Source organism: Ambystoma mexicanum, chromosome 6p (genome assembly GCF_040938575.1).
Source record: "Ambystoma mexicanum isolate Mex_15411 chromosome 6p, UKY_AmexF1_1, whole genome shotgun sequence".
Taxonomy (NCBI): Eukaryota; Metazoa; Chordata; class Amphibia; order Caudata; family Ambystomatidae; genus Ambystoma; species Ambystoma mexicanum.
The window spans coordinates 1,463,242,425-1,463,256,315 of record NC_090935.1 but is presented as its reverse complement, the minus strand read 5'-3'; the positions used below and the strand labels follow the sequence as shown (position 1 = coordinate 1,463,256,315).

The 13,891-nt window shown below is 42.7% G+C and overlaps 1 protein-coding gene across 7 annotated transcripts in view; it reads left to right on the top strand.

The window, feature by feature from the left end:
- SLC4A4 (solute carrier family 4 member 4) overlaps positions 1–12,221 on the top strand; it is a 1,258,962-nt gene extending 1,246,741 nt beyond the window's left edge. For all 7 annotated transcript variants that reach the window (XM_069626273.1, XM_069626270.1, XM_069626272.1 and 4 more), the window contains one exon: positions 11,152–12,221. In XM_069626273.1, the coding sequence (XP_069482374.1) occupies positions 11,152–11,251 (100 nt within the window). In that variant the 3' untranslated portion in view covers positions 11,252–12,221. The remainder of the gene's footprint in view (positions 1–11,151) is intronic.
- The last annotated feature ends 1,670 nt before the right edge of the window (positions 12,222–13,891 follow it).

The window sequence follows — 13,891 nt, the reverse complement described above, 5'->3', positions numbered from 1 at the left end:
ATATCTGCTCCCTTCATCAACAGTGGCAGCTGCCGCCACTCTGCAATCCAAGCCGGCCTCTGCGACCTCTGCTGCTGCAGCTCAAGTTCTGACCAGGGAAGACAAGTTGCTCGATTCCTTGGCCAAGAAGGTTTTTGCCAACTCGGCACTGCAATTGCGTCAAGCTAACGCAGAGCTTATTTTGCTGGCAGCAAATATAAAACTGTGGAGGGATTAGGCAGACCTCCAGGAGTTCATTCCTGGGGACAGGCTGAAAGACTTTAAAGGCAGTTCGTCAAACGTCACGGTATTGCCGCAGGATATTCTGGAGGCTACTGCAAACCATGTTGATACCTCAGCTCAAGGCCTCATGTTGGGGGTGGACATCTCTCGTCAAGCTTGGCTTCATGCAACAACATTTTTCGAAGGAGGTCCAAGATAGTTCTGGACCTGCCTTTTGATGGCAAAGAGTTGTTTCATACTTCAACGGATGACGAACTCACAAAGACTAAGGCGAGCACGCAAACTGCCAAGTCTCTGTCAGTGCTTGTGAAGCCCCCAATCAAAGCTCAGATATCTGGATCCCAGTCTCTGTCCTCCTCAGGCTTCAGAGGGTTCCAGGACCGCAGGTCACGCAGAGCTGATCCTCCGACAGGTAGCACCCATCGGAGACAGTAACGTGGTCGATTTTTCTCTTGGTCTTCAGCCTCCTCTTCAGGGACAGGTAGTCTCTCCCCCGAAAAGTCTGCAAAATTATATTTTTTGGCGCTCGCACGAGACTCCAGTGGGAGGACGAATCTTGTCTCATCTGGAGGCTTGGCAAACCATCACCGAAGACCGGTGGGTTTTCTCCATCACTTGGGCGGGCTCCCGCTTGCCCCTCCCCACTACCGCACCCTTCAATCCTCCCTTTCAGCAGTCGGGGACGCTCTCCCTCAGAGCCGAGGCCCAGAAGCTTCTAGATCTCAAGGCGGTGGAACCCGTTCCCCTAGTGGAAAGAGGGGACGGTTTTTACTCTCGTCTGTTCATGGTGCCCAAACCCAACCAGGCTGACCTGCGCACCATCCTAGACCTTTCCCAATTCAACCTTTCTCTTCCCCAAGAGAAATTCAAGATGATCATGCCCTGCCAAATAAAGTCCTCTCTTCAGAAGGGCGACTGCCTCAGTGTTGTGGACCTTCAGGACGCGTATATGCATATCCTGATCTGGAGCCCGCATCGGAAATGTCTGCAGTTCTCCCTGAGTGAGAAGCACTTCCAATTCAGAGTGCTCCCTTTTGGTCTAAGCTCAGCGCCGGGTGTCTTCATGAAGATGATGTCGGTCATTGCGGCATTTATGCGGCTACAGGGTATTCATGTGTGTCCATTTTTGGACGACTGGCTTCTGCGCAGTCCTTGTCCAGTGAAAGCCTCGAGCAACCTTCAGTCCCTCCTCCAGCTCATGTTCTGCCTTGGGCTGTCAGTGAACTGGTGGAAATCCTCCATGACGATCTCTCAAGACCTGATATTCCCGGGTTTCCATTGGAACACGATCGACTGCAGAGTGTGCCTGACTGTGGACAGGATGGCGGATCTGTTGACCACGTGTCAGGTTTTCCTTCAGTCAGAGAGCATGTCGGCCTGGTGGTTCCAGAGGCTTCTAGGCCTCATGGCCTTGTGCGTGCTTGCTCTTCCCCTTGCTCGTCTCAAGATGCAACTCACGCAGATGGCTCTTCAGAGCTCCTGGCTTCAGGCAGCAGACCCGGACACCAAAATGATTCATGTTCCACCGTGCATGATGACAGATCTCCTTCTTGCTTGTGGACATTAAATTAAATTGTCATACAGGTATTTTTGTATAAAATGGTGCATAGGGAGGTAAATGTGAATAAACCATGGTTTGTCATGTTGCTATATAGTGTTGGATATAAATGTGTTTTAGTTTGTGTTATTTAATCAGTCGATTGCCCCTTGTTTGTTTTGTTTTGTTGTCTTGGCCCGATTCTAAATCCCCATGCACTGCTATTCGAGTAGAAACATTTGCAACTGACCAACAGAAATTTCTACCAAGGTTACAGCACATTCAGGGAAGTGTCCTTATGCAAATGTTACAGAGCACCTGGGGTCCACTTCATTTCGGTGAAGCATGGCTGCAGCAGTAGCATTATAGCAATTGTTAGACAATCATAGAATTATAGGATTCTTGGGTGACCTGAACATAGCACGTTTTCGGTCTATTCTAGGCATAACATTTCAGAGCATAAGCAGAATCCTATTTGCACCCTTCCTTCATACTAGTTAGTTCAACTGCCCTAGTCTGCTCTGGTGCCATTTCTCTGGCTTCTTCCACAAACCGTTCGTATTTTTTAATTATGCCACATACCACAGAAAGCCAATCACTATGAGAGAGAGAAAACTCATCTGCCAAAATAAAGCCGCTTCAGGTGTCCTAAGTGGGGATTTTTTAACCTACATTTGAGGATACTTGTGTCCAAATGAGATAGATGCCCCCTCTAAGGCAGGCATTGGCAGCAGACAATGATTGGAATGCACAAAGGGAAGAAGAATGCCTTATTTATTGCATATTCATAAGGCGCCTATACACAATGTGTTACCAGGCGCCACAAGATATAAAACAGTGGGGGGGAGGGAGGGGGGTCAAGGGGATTTAAAAACAGTAACAGTCCTACTAGGCCTTGTGACATTTGGATCGTGCAAGTGCAGCAGCAGGAAGTGCAGGGTTAGACAAGAGCTATGGGAGCCCAAGAGGGCAAGTGCCAGAGGATGAACAGGGATCACCGACTAGTGCGGGGAATGGAGCGTGGACCAGACTCAGGGGGGTTGTCAACCCTCAAGGCTGGTCAGAGAGGGGGCCCAGAAGGGCAGTGCTAGGTTGAGCGGATGCTGAGGCAGACTGGACGCGAGGGCCTGATGCCCTGCAAGACTCATGAGGAACCAGGCTGCCAGTTGCAGTAGGCAGACGGGGGATTAGCACAGGAAGATAGAAGGAAGGAAGAAGGGAAGAGCAGGGTCTTGAGCCGCTTCGGGAACTTAAGGAGATCCGGCTGAAGTCTGAGAGAGGCAGGGAGGCCATTCCAGAAGGAGGCTCCTGCCGAAGATAGAAATCTACTCTGCACTCTCTGCTTAGAGAAACGACGGATCTGCAGAGAGTTGGAGCTAGAGGACTGAAGTGCTCGAGCCGGGAGGTATTTAGGGAGAGGGAGTTGAATGTAGAATGCCTTTGAAATTGACACTTAGGAGGTCAAGTAGGGTCTGTCCTCGCTAAAGAAGGATGCTTTGTTGGCAACGTGCTTTGCAGTGCTAATAGATAGTGAGGATACCGGTTATATGCATGGCACCTGGTCATGCATACTCATGGCTTTCGAGTGAACCTCTACTGGAGAGACTGGTCCTCATTTTACCTGGAAATTCCTGCCAACTATAAAAAAAGGTTTTTTTAAAAGAGCCATTTGGTGTCATGTGTGTTTTGGGTCATCTTCTGCACTTTCATAGAGAAAGAAAGAGTTGATTCCAATTCCATGTAGGAACTGGTTTAACGCTGTCTGATGATGTTATTTGATTGACATCTCTGTGCAGCTAGTAGCCTGTCCATGATTATTGGCTTGAGCACAGCTTTGATTCCTTTTATTTGTATTCATAATAACAAACCAAATTCGGGTTCTTCCATCCTTAAACTCAAAGGAGAGTTCTCACGCCCTCTATTGGTGTCACGGCATGGCCACTGGACCAGTGCAAAAAAATGACGTCTCTGCAAAGTTTTAGCCCTAGGCATCACCAAAACCCGACAGCTCAGGGTTTTTAGCATATTTGATCGGAAAAGTTCCTTTGATAGCGTAGGTGCACATTGGTTTATTAACACAAAACCAGTAGCTTTGTCACTGAGCAGACTATGGCACCAGTGTTGGTGTCAGGTTTGCTTGTATTCAAGTTGCCACTGCTTTATTATACTTTCAACATGGTGGGACCATATCTGATCAACAGTATGAAAGTGAGGAGAAGCAAGCAACTTGTATTTATAGGTGGCCAAATGCTATGGGTAGGAAGGGCACCCACCCCCTTTCATCGTTCCCTGTGTTTATTTGGTATTGGATTCAAAGTGTGCTTATGCTTGGTAGCAATCAGTGCCTTATAAATTTCTTTTTTTCCAGGGGGATATGAGTTGTTGTAACATTAGCCATTAGAAATTATTTGAAAATATTTGTCTAATGCTGACCTGGTAAAGGGATATATGTAAATGAAACCTCCTGTGTCCACCAGTTTCTATTCTGACCTTAGAATGATTCATTTCACTCTAGCCATTAGACTTCAGGACAGTGGCCCTCATTACGACCCTGGCGGATTTCGCGGTGCAAAATGCACCGCGGAGCATGGCGGAAAGCCGCCGATAGCGCCATGGGGGTTGGCGGATTTACCACCCCATGCCGACCTTGGCGGAGCGGTAAATCCCCAATCCCCATTTTACCCTTCCCCATTCCCATTCTTGCCCCATAGGGTATAATGGGAGTGGGGAAGGAGTTAATTACGCCGCCGTAAAGTACGGCGGCGTAACTAACAATGAGTTCCCTTAGCGCCATGGTTTTCTCCGCCCGGTAAAACCAGGCGGAGAAAACCTCCATGGCGCTAAGGGAACTCGTAGTACGGCGGACGGGTCCGCCACGATTACCGCTGGCGGTATCCCACTCCGCCAGGGTCGTAATGAGGGCCAGTGCATTTAAGGTTCATGCCTCAGGACTCTGTGGATATGAGGATAGTTATGGAAAACCCATATCCACTCTTTGCATTCTAATATTGACCTGACTTGTCATAAAGTGTTATTTGTTGGTGTGAATAGAGTAGTTCCCGGTAGTGAAAAGAACCCGTTGTTCACCCCAAGCCATATACAGACCCTTTTAAGTAAATGGGTCACATATATAGAAAGGTATGTTGCATGGCTGTTGTAGAGCATTTAACTGGCATTTCAATAGCCTCAAAGCTTGGGATTCTGTAGTGATTGGGACAATAGTCTGTCATGGCCATTTCCTAGATCAGGGGTCTATAACCTCTGGCTCTCCAGATATTTGGGGACTACAATTCCAAGCATTCCTATCCAGCATAGTCAGTGCTAAGCGATCATGGGAATCATAGTCCAAAACATCTGGAAAGCTAAGGTTGCAGACCCTTGTCCTAGATAAATGATACATTATCATTCCCATAGAATGGTTAACAAACCACCCGGCAACCCCCACTTCTGTAATTTTAACCACAGTTTGTCTCTATTTACTTGATCAAAGGCAAGATAGAGATCCAATGTGACCACAAACACCTCCTTTACCACGCCATCCCAGGCAAGGCTCTGCAAGTAATTAATTACCCATCATGCTACTATTGTACCCACCCCCATTCGAAAACCCACTTGGTTGGGCTTTAAAATACCATTTTAATTGGCCCACTCTTTAAGTGACATAAGCAATAGTGACGCAACATGTTTTGATTCCGCGTCTAGTATGGCAGTAGGCCTCTCATTTAAAGGTGAATCCCTGTCACTTTTTTTGAAAATGGGTACTATGTGTGCCACCTTCCAAGTCAGCAGTGTCTTATTTTATAAAGAAATAATAGACTGGAAAATACTACACAGAATTCCTGCCAACATTATGGGATCTTCTTTAATAACCTAATTACAAAGACCATTAAGTCCTGGTGCCCTTGAGTAACTGATAAGTCTCATGATGTTTTCAATTTGGTTCACTGTTGGATTCAAGAGCCAGGTTTCTTTCTTGAGACTTTCCCAATTTAAAAAAGAAGCTTCAGATTTCAAATATAAATTCGTAAGATGCTGTACCCAAGTGGATTCAGAAATGGGGTTTGATTGAGTTAAGCATTGAAATTCATCTTTCATTTTAATTAACCTCCAATAGTTTATTTCCCATTTAGCCTTTAGCATTAGCAGGAGAGCATCTTTTCCACCTCCCTTGGATATATCTGTGCCAGAATAGATTTTACTCTATTTCTATAACATTGTTTCAACCTTTTCAAATTGACTTTCCATCAGGGGACTTACTGCACCCAGTTGTTTTATTCTTCTAACATCATTCCTATGTCTTCTTTTATAGTACTAGATATCCTTGCTATTAGGAGTACTCCTTGGATTCTCTTTCATTTTCCTCAGCACACCTATTTACTTCTCCTTGTTCATCTAACAATTTCATCCCCATTTTCATATTAAAATCAGAGATGTCCCTGTGTGCCCAAATCAGTCTGTTTTACCCCCCTTGGGACAAAATTCAGTATGCATGGACAGAAAATCTGCAGAAAATATTCAAAATGTTTAAAATATGTGGGGAAACTCGGAAAATCTGCACTAATTAAGAAATCTGTTTTCCGTAGAAAAATCTGTGTCGCTGATTTATACTGCCTCTCTTAGGCCTGACATTCTGTAAAATTCATGGAAAAGCAAAGGCACTTTTAAGTTGGGTAGTGACAGATGGTTTGTTTATAGGTCATAGCATGCAGTGAGAGGTAGTTCTTAAAATAAGAGCCTCTGGTCAGATTAGTGGGCATTTGTGGATTACACGCACTGAGGCAACAAATGACTTACAAAGGTCAATGAAAATGTATTGTTCTTAGATAGTACTGCTTACTACCATTTACTGATCAGAGGAAAAACGGTAACAGAAAAATATACTGAGCTAGTAAATACATAGTACTGAAGAAATCAGGCCTGCTTGGCCTCCAAAAAGTCAGTGTAGTGTGGGTTCCACAGGAAGTGATGGTACCTCACAAACGATACCCATGTGGATTGTGTCTTGTCTTCCCTGCACTTGAGTGGCCAATAATGAGTGCCCATAGGGACAAATAATCAAACTCTTCTTAAGGCAGTGCAAATTCCAGAAATGTTCAAAGGTGCCATATGAGCATCATTGCATTACCAAGCTTTACTTTGAGGCCTAAAATGCTCAATTAGACGATACTTTGAATACTCTTATTTTACACCATTTTACGAGCAAGATAGAGAAATAACCCAAAGGAGTATATTTGCTTATCAGGTCTACACTACCTAATGTGCGCAGGCAGCATCTGACAAAATCTTTCAACTAATTCAGAAGAAATGGACTTACGTAAAAAGATTACACATTAATGATGGACTTATGGAAAAAGTAGGAGAACAATGTCTGTTGACATTCTTTTTATCCTCCCTGGAAAAAACAATTGCATACATAATAAAATAGTTCATATTATTATTAAAATAACTGGTATTCAGCCACAGAAGACCTGTGCTACTGGCGACCCTGCCAATTGGAGTATGTTGGCCAAGCACTCCAGGCATCACAATGTACACACATCTTAGGCAATGCAATCATAACAACATGGGGTTAATAATGTGATCAAATGACCAGCTTGCACAGCACCTAGGGTGTGCCAAGTGCAGAGTAGCCTCCTGCTGGTAGGATGCTTAGCAAGACATCATTTCTGGAGGTCATAAGGGCTTGAACAGTAGATGGAAAGTCTGAAGAGAAATGTGATTATCTTGAAATGTTGCAAGGAGCAACTATGCATGAGCATAGTGATGGGGCTTGTGTCAAGAATGACCTGTGACCCACTTACATTCCACACGATGCTTGGCAGACCTACAAGTGGCTCAACAGAACTGTCCCTCTTCCCTGCTCTCCCCTTACCTTTCTGGCATTTAAATTAAATGCGCTGTACTGTGGAAGAAATGTGATACTTCTGCACCCAAACTAATTAGGTTTGTGAGGAGAATTGCACGATTGGCCAATTGGCCCAAGTACGTTATTATAAAAACAAAATAATCAAGTTGAGCAGGAAAAATAAACTTGATTCATAAAAACAAATTAGTGTGCCTTTGAAATGTACAGAGGATTAAGTGTGCATGGACCTTTAAGTGGGGAATCTCATTTAAAATTGCAAACAGAGTCAAGTCAATATCAGAACATGGTATTGTCTATTGGAAATCAGTTAGGTGGTCTATTAGAAAAGGTTAATAAAAACTCATTAAAGAATGGCAAATGTGATTGTGCTGGGCATACTGATTAAATATTGGAACTTTCTTTCTTCCAGTGCAAGAATTGTACTTCCAATGCTATTGCAGATCTACCTGAAATGAGTCAAATTATAAGTGCACACGAGGAAGGTATTCTAATTGTGCTGGCTGGGCAGAAAGAGCAAGTTGGCAAGACAGTACTCACTATTTAGGAGATACCAGATACTGTAAAGTACTTTTGATTGATATTGGATTGAGAATATTAACGGTACGAGCAAATTATAGCACTTCTAGCTTGTAGTTCAAAGAGTGATTATTAACTAAACTTGTGTTTGTGCATTTTTACTGACTAGATCATTCTTTGTGAATGTTGCCAATAAAAATAGAAATAATCATAATCATGGAACCATTGTTATCAGCGACAACATCAACACATTTCCCAGATCGCACTATCAAAATGTCTAAGCTTATTTTGTCCTGGCAGAAGAAGATATCATTAAGGTGTTAACAAGTATAGGGCTATTAATCCTTAATAGTATACATTACCTGCTGACTGCTGCCATCTTCTATTGATTATCTCCTAACACCGTTTTACAAGGGACATTTTGAGGAAGCTCTGCGTGGACTGATGGGTAGGTCTAGACACACTGAGATGTCTTCCATTTTAGTGAGCGTGACCGCAATGAAGCATAGCGTGGTGTCTCATTCACTCCTTATTACTTTATTCGAATGCCAAAGTCTAATACATACAACTAATACAGGATTAAACAACTATACATAGTTAATGCAGCATACAACCAAGATCCAATAGTAAATATCAGTTACATAAAATTAAGTGCATTAACAAATAAAAACCTATACATATGATTCTTAATACAGAATAATGACGATGCAATGGAATAATATTTCACTTGAATACAAGTTTTCCAGATATTATCTTTAAAATGCCCACTAAGTGCAGTATGCTTATTACAAATCTGTAACAGGCAACTAGCCTGTCTAGTTATTAATGATATAACCCAGATCATTGAAAAAGGAATTCACCCAGGCCCAGTGTTATTCTCTGGATTGACAGTAGTAATAGATAAACCTTGCATAGCTCTGTGCCTTATTGGCGACAACCTTTCTAGGTAATACTGTAATGCCCATGAAACCATCTTTCTGACATTGAGTAAACAATGTAAAAGGTGTGGCCTACATTGTCTGAATTCCTTGCTTCTCAAAATCGGGGTAATGGTGCTTACCCTGATTTTGTTGGCAGGAGCTGCAAAATAACTCTCACTTTTGGGTCAATGATACTTGCCAGAGCAGGCCTACCCTACCAGTAACGGCCCTCCTCTCATCTTAAGGGCAAGGCCCTGTAGTGAGTGCCGTGCAACGCATTACCAGCAGGTGACCAACTAGCACACTTGCAGTTATCACCATTTGCACCCAAGGGTGCTCAGGCATTCCTTTAAAAAAAGAAGAAAAAAAGAAAGTTTAGTTTGGTTTCACTGTTGGTTATGCAGAAGTTATCCACATGAAAAATGGATGGCAGAACCGAGGGTTCGGCCACACACACAGGCATGAGGGAAGTTGTATTTGTCATTTTCTGGTTAAAAAAAAAGGCTTTAGCACCCGTGGTTTTGTTAACGCTAATGGAGGTGGCAGTCGGGCCCGGTGGTAATGGCAGCCACTGTTTGGGGTGGCTAACTCTCAAGCTGCCCAGAATGTGCACTTTCACTGGTGAATACAGACGGCATTGGGCTCAGACTGATTGGCTGAGCCCTGATCCTCTGGCTACAACTCTCAAGTGACCATTTTCTCAGAAACAAGTTAAATCTCAAGCCAACAATAAAAGATCTGTGTCACATATTAGTGCATCAGAGCAAGTATAGTTATACGTACACTGGGTGCTAACAACAGCACAAGAGTAGTTACTAGGTTTCGCCAATTCGACATGCTCCCTTCCATGTTCAAATGTGTGCAGCTTAGGTTTTTAGCTAGTAATTTTGCATTCTTTTGGGGTCAAATTTGGTAAGTGGAACCATTGCACCACAGCTATATCAGTACCTTCTTGACTTGAGCAAACCATGGGATTCTGAATGCTTTCTTACTTGTAATATCATTGTTGATTATGTCCTGGTCATTAATCCAAATTGAAAGACAAACAGGGGTTAGGCCCATTTCCATTTGGTCTTTCACGTACCCCAAACCCAAATTGCCATGCATTTCATAGACAGGTGTAGTCATTGGTAGTGTTAGCATACTCCTATATGAAGAGAAGGCCCATGTTTGCACATTTGCTCTGTAGCCTCTGAGCCTGGTCTCCACCGGTTGGACTTGTACAGTACATGTTTAGGCAATCCGAAGAGGCCAGCCTCTGCTTGGGTCACAGGTAGGACTTCTTTAGCATCCTTGACCTTGCCCTTCAGATTTCCTGCAAACTGTATTCCAAGATAATCAAACTCATTTGTTATGACCATACGCCTCCTGCTGGTATAAAATATTATTAACATTGTGGGCTTTACTACATTCGCTTTAAATGTTTTTGGCATTTAGGACAGCTTCATCGCCGTATGAAAAAAGAGGCGTGCTTCATTTTCCTGTAGGCAGAAAATCAGTTGTAGATGTTTCTAAGACTCCTTGCAGAGATTCAATGTCACCCAATGAGCTTTCCAATTGTCTTTCCAACTTTGTTTGGCTCTTCCATCTTTCTAGAGTTTGCAGGCCGTAACAAAATCCTTCTTCTCCGCTAACATTTTATAGCTTATGTTATTATTAAATGGGCAATAGTGGGAGCAAAACACAACCATCTTTCCTTGACACACAAAGTCTTATCTCACATTACCGTTGATTTCGCTTTCACTGACAGTGACTGTCTGTAACCTACGTACTCGTCAACAGTAAGAGATTTTGTTTGTCGTAGATAGTATTGTAGTTTTAATATGAATGTTATTACATGTTGAAATCTGAATATATTTCCCATTTCGTGATGCTTACAAAAGTATACACAATTGTAAAAAGGAGTTGAAACATAAACAGATGAGCACTGCACCTGCGACGTCATCAATATATGTTTGTAGAACATTTCTACATGCAGTCAGTTGCACTGCAGTGTAGTGCCACACTAGGTAGCTTAACGTGATTCAGGTTACTCAGTGAGCGCACAGGGGTAGAAGGAAGCTCATTTACCTTGCTTCTTTTTTTTTCAGCCCTCCACCAGTACGAGTTGTGCCTACAATTAGAATAGAACTTGATCCTGACGATGACGGTTATTTCTGGAGGAGCAGAGGAACAGAAACGACGCTGTAACCCATTTGATGATGTGATACTGAACCTCCTTTTGTAACTAGCCAAATATCAAATTATATTTTCTTTGCTAATGCACAGGAACTGTTTTGAGCTACTGCTGTTGCTCAACTGCGGGAATGACTTTCTGCTGATTGCTCTCTCCCTGCCACTGAAGCTGCTCTCTACCCCAAATGAACAAGTGCAGGAGATCACCTCCATGCAACATTTCTGCCTTCTGACGCCGCTATCGTGGGCTACTCCTCCTTCTTCTTCCTAAAGGCGGGCAGTGTCTTAGGTGCTTGAACTATTTGTATGGATCTCACATAAGCTGTTTGCACTGGACCCAGGGGACAGCCGCCGTTTGTTTTCATACTGAACAAAGTAGATCTTTGGGCACAATTTGATCTAATTTCTTGTAGGTCCCTGTCACCCTACTGGAATATACCGATGTGCCCACTTAACCATTAGCTTTCTGTAGAGTTAAGAGAGAGGAAACATGGTACGTATTTCTGAGCGCAGTGAAGACGGTACCCAGGTATCAAATGTGCTCTTGTCCCTCTGCTATGCAACTTGTTTTTGTAATGTTTAAATGGACTTGTCTGTTAAGTATGTTGAAAAGTATTCCCCCCTTGATTTCATTGATGAATTATGGGGCATAACCTGCAACTTCTTTTGTAAATTTTTAAAACTTTTTTAAATGACTGTAAAGAAAATTATTTTTTCCTGCAGCAGGAAACCTATAGTACTGAGTAGCTCTACCTCTTTTTGTAGATGCCAGTTTTTTTCTGTACAAATATATTGTATATATTGTGATTAAAGCAACACAAATAGTATTTAACTCTTTAACAGTAAGACCTTGGGCTCAATCAAATTGTTAACCTTTTGCACACCAGTCTCGAAGAAATTCATGACTTTCTTACATTTATAGAAAAAGCTATTGTAACTGAACAATGAAGGCTATATATTTTAATTAAACAATGTTATTTTACGATTTATGAGATGTGTCCATGATGTAATAACAATGACTTGCAACACTGGCATGAAAAAAGGTCAGGACACAGATGCTAATAACTCTGACTTGTTGACATTGTATGCAGTAATGTGAGACAAGTAACGGGGTGTGCATGAACATTTGTGTCTACGTATATAGAATGTATGTCTGTACACGTTCTATAAGATAAGTGTGACTGTTGAACTATAATGGCTGGTGAAGTCAGGACAATAGGAAGAGCAGCACTGTAAGCTTTTTGTTGGTCAAAGTATTCACCATTTATTACGCTGTGGTCCAAGGTGGTGATATTCATGTCAGGTTCTATGAAACAAATTAAGGCAACAGGATCATGTTGGCAGAATCTCTTTCTGTTAATGTACAGTGGTGGCATACTACTTTTAACAGATCAGAGCTGGGCTAAATCTTTTCAACTAATCATCCTCATTGCAGTAATTCACTTTGGAAATGTGGTACGGTTGCATGTCACCCTAGAGCCTGTCTCCTAAATTCCCATGGGTTTTAAAGCCAAAATCTGCATTTTGTTACTGTGTTCCTCTTCATCAGCAAAGCTCAAGACACACCCTTAGCATCCAGTAGACCAAAACTGAAAATACAAAACTGTTGAAAACTATGACAAAAGGTTTTGTTTTAATAGAAAGCACACACTGTTCAAAATGTTTGCTGTTTCTACTATTCTCACTGGAGTATCTACGGATCATCTTTTGACCGACTGACCACCCCCACATTTGTAGGTTGCAAGTTGTGTCACCATTATTTTAAATAATTTCTGGCAATTTAAGTGTGGGTGCCAGATATTAAACCTAAAATGGATTACACCAGGGTGACTTTGCAACTGAATTGGGGGTACACAATCATATTTAATGTTTCAGAAAACAATACATAACATATAATGCACTACATTGTTATAAATAGTACTGCAAAAAAAGTGTTTTTTTCAATGCAAGATATATGTTATATTTTCAGTTAGATCATTTTAAATTGGTGATTTCTGTGCAAGTAGGACTTAATGTGAGTCCATGAGGCTTGCTTTTTGTATGGGTAGTATGCACTGTAGAAGTGCATTATACATACAATCTAAATTCCGATTGGAAGCCTGTTAGAATTCTTTCTTCCAACATCTAGGGCCTCATTATTACAATGCTGGTCCAGTAAGAGTGGTGCGGCAAGCCTACCGGCACCGTTGTTACCGGACCGGCACAGTAAGACTCTGTTATTAACAGTGCCGGTGCTTCCGTGGTCCCCATTCCCATGGAGGTAATCCATGGGAATGGGGACTTGCAAGATTACCAGCGCCTGACTTCCCGGCCGCCGGGGTTGTAATACCCCGGTGTAACCGGGAAGTCAGGCGCCAGTAATTTTTTACGGGTCCGGTGGCAAGCTGCCAGTATCACCGGCAGGCTTATCGCCAGACCTGGAATGAGGGCCATAGAGTTTAGATATGGATGGATTTTCTCCTGGCAAGGCTAATCACACTTTCTAAATTGTAATATTGGACACACCCTTTCCTGCATAGGTTTATCTTTTCAAGGTTACAGTGGTAAATGAAAAGCACAACCATGTACAATGCACTTTATCAAGTGATCCGCAAAGAGAGCACAAAATGCTCGACTTGGGAACGGGACGATGCCATGCATCATGGTTTCGAAACC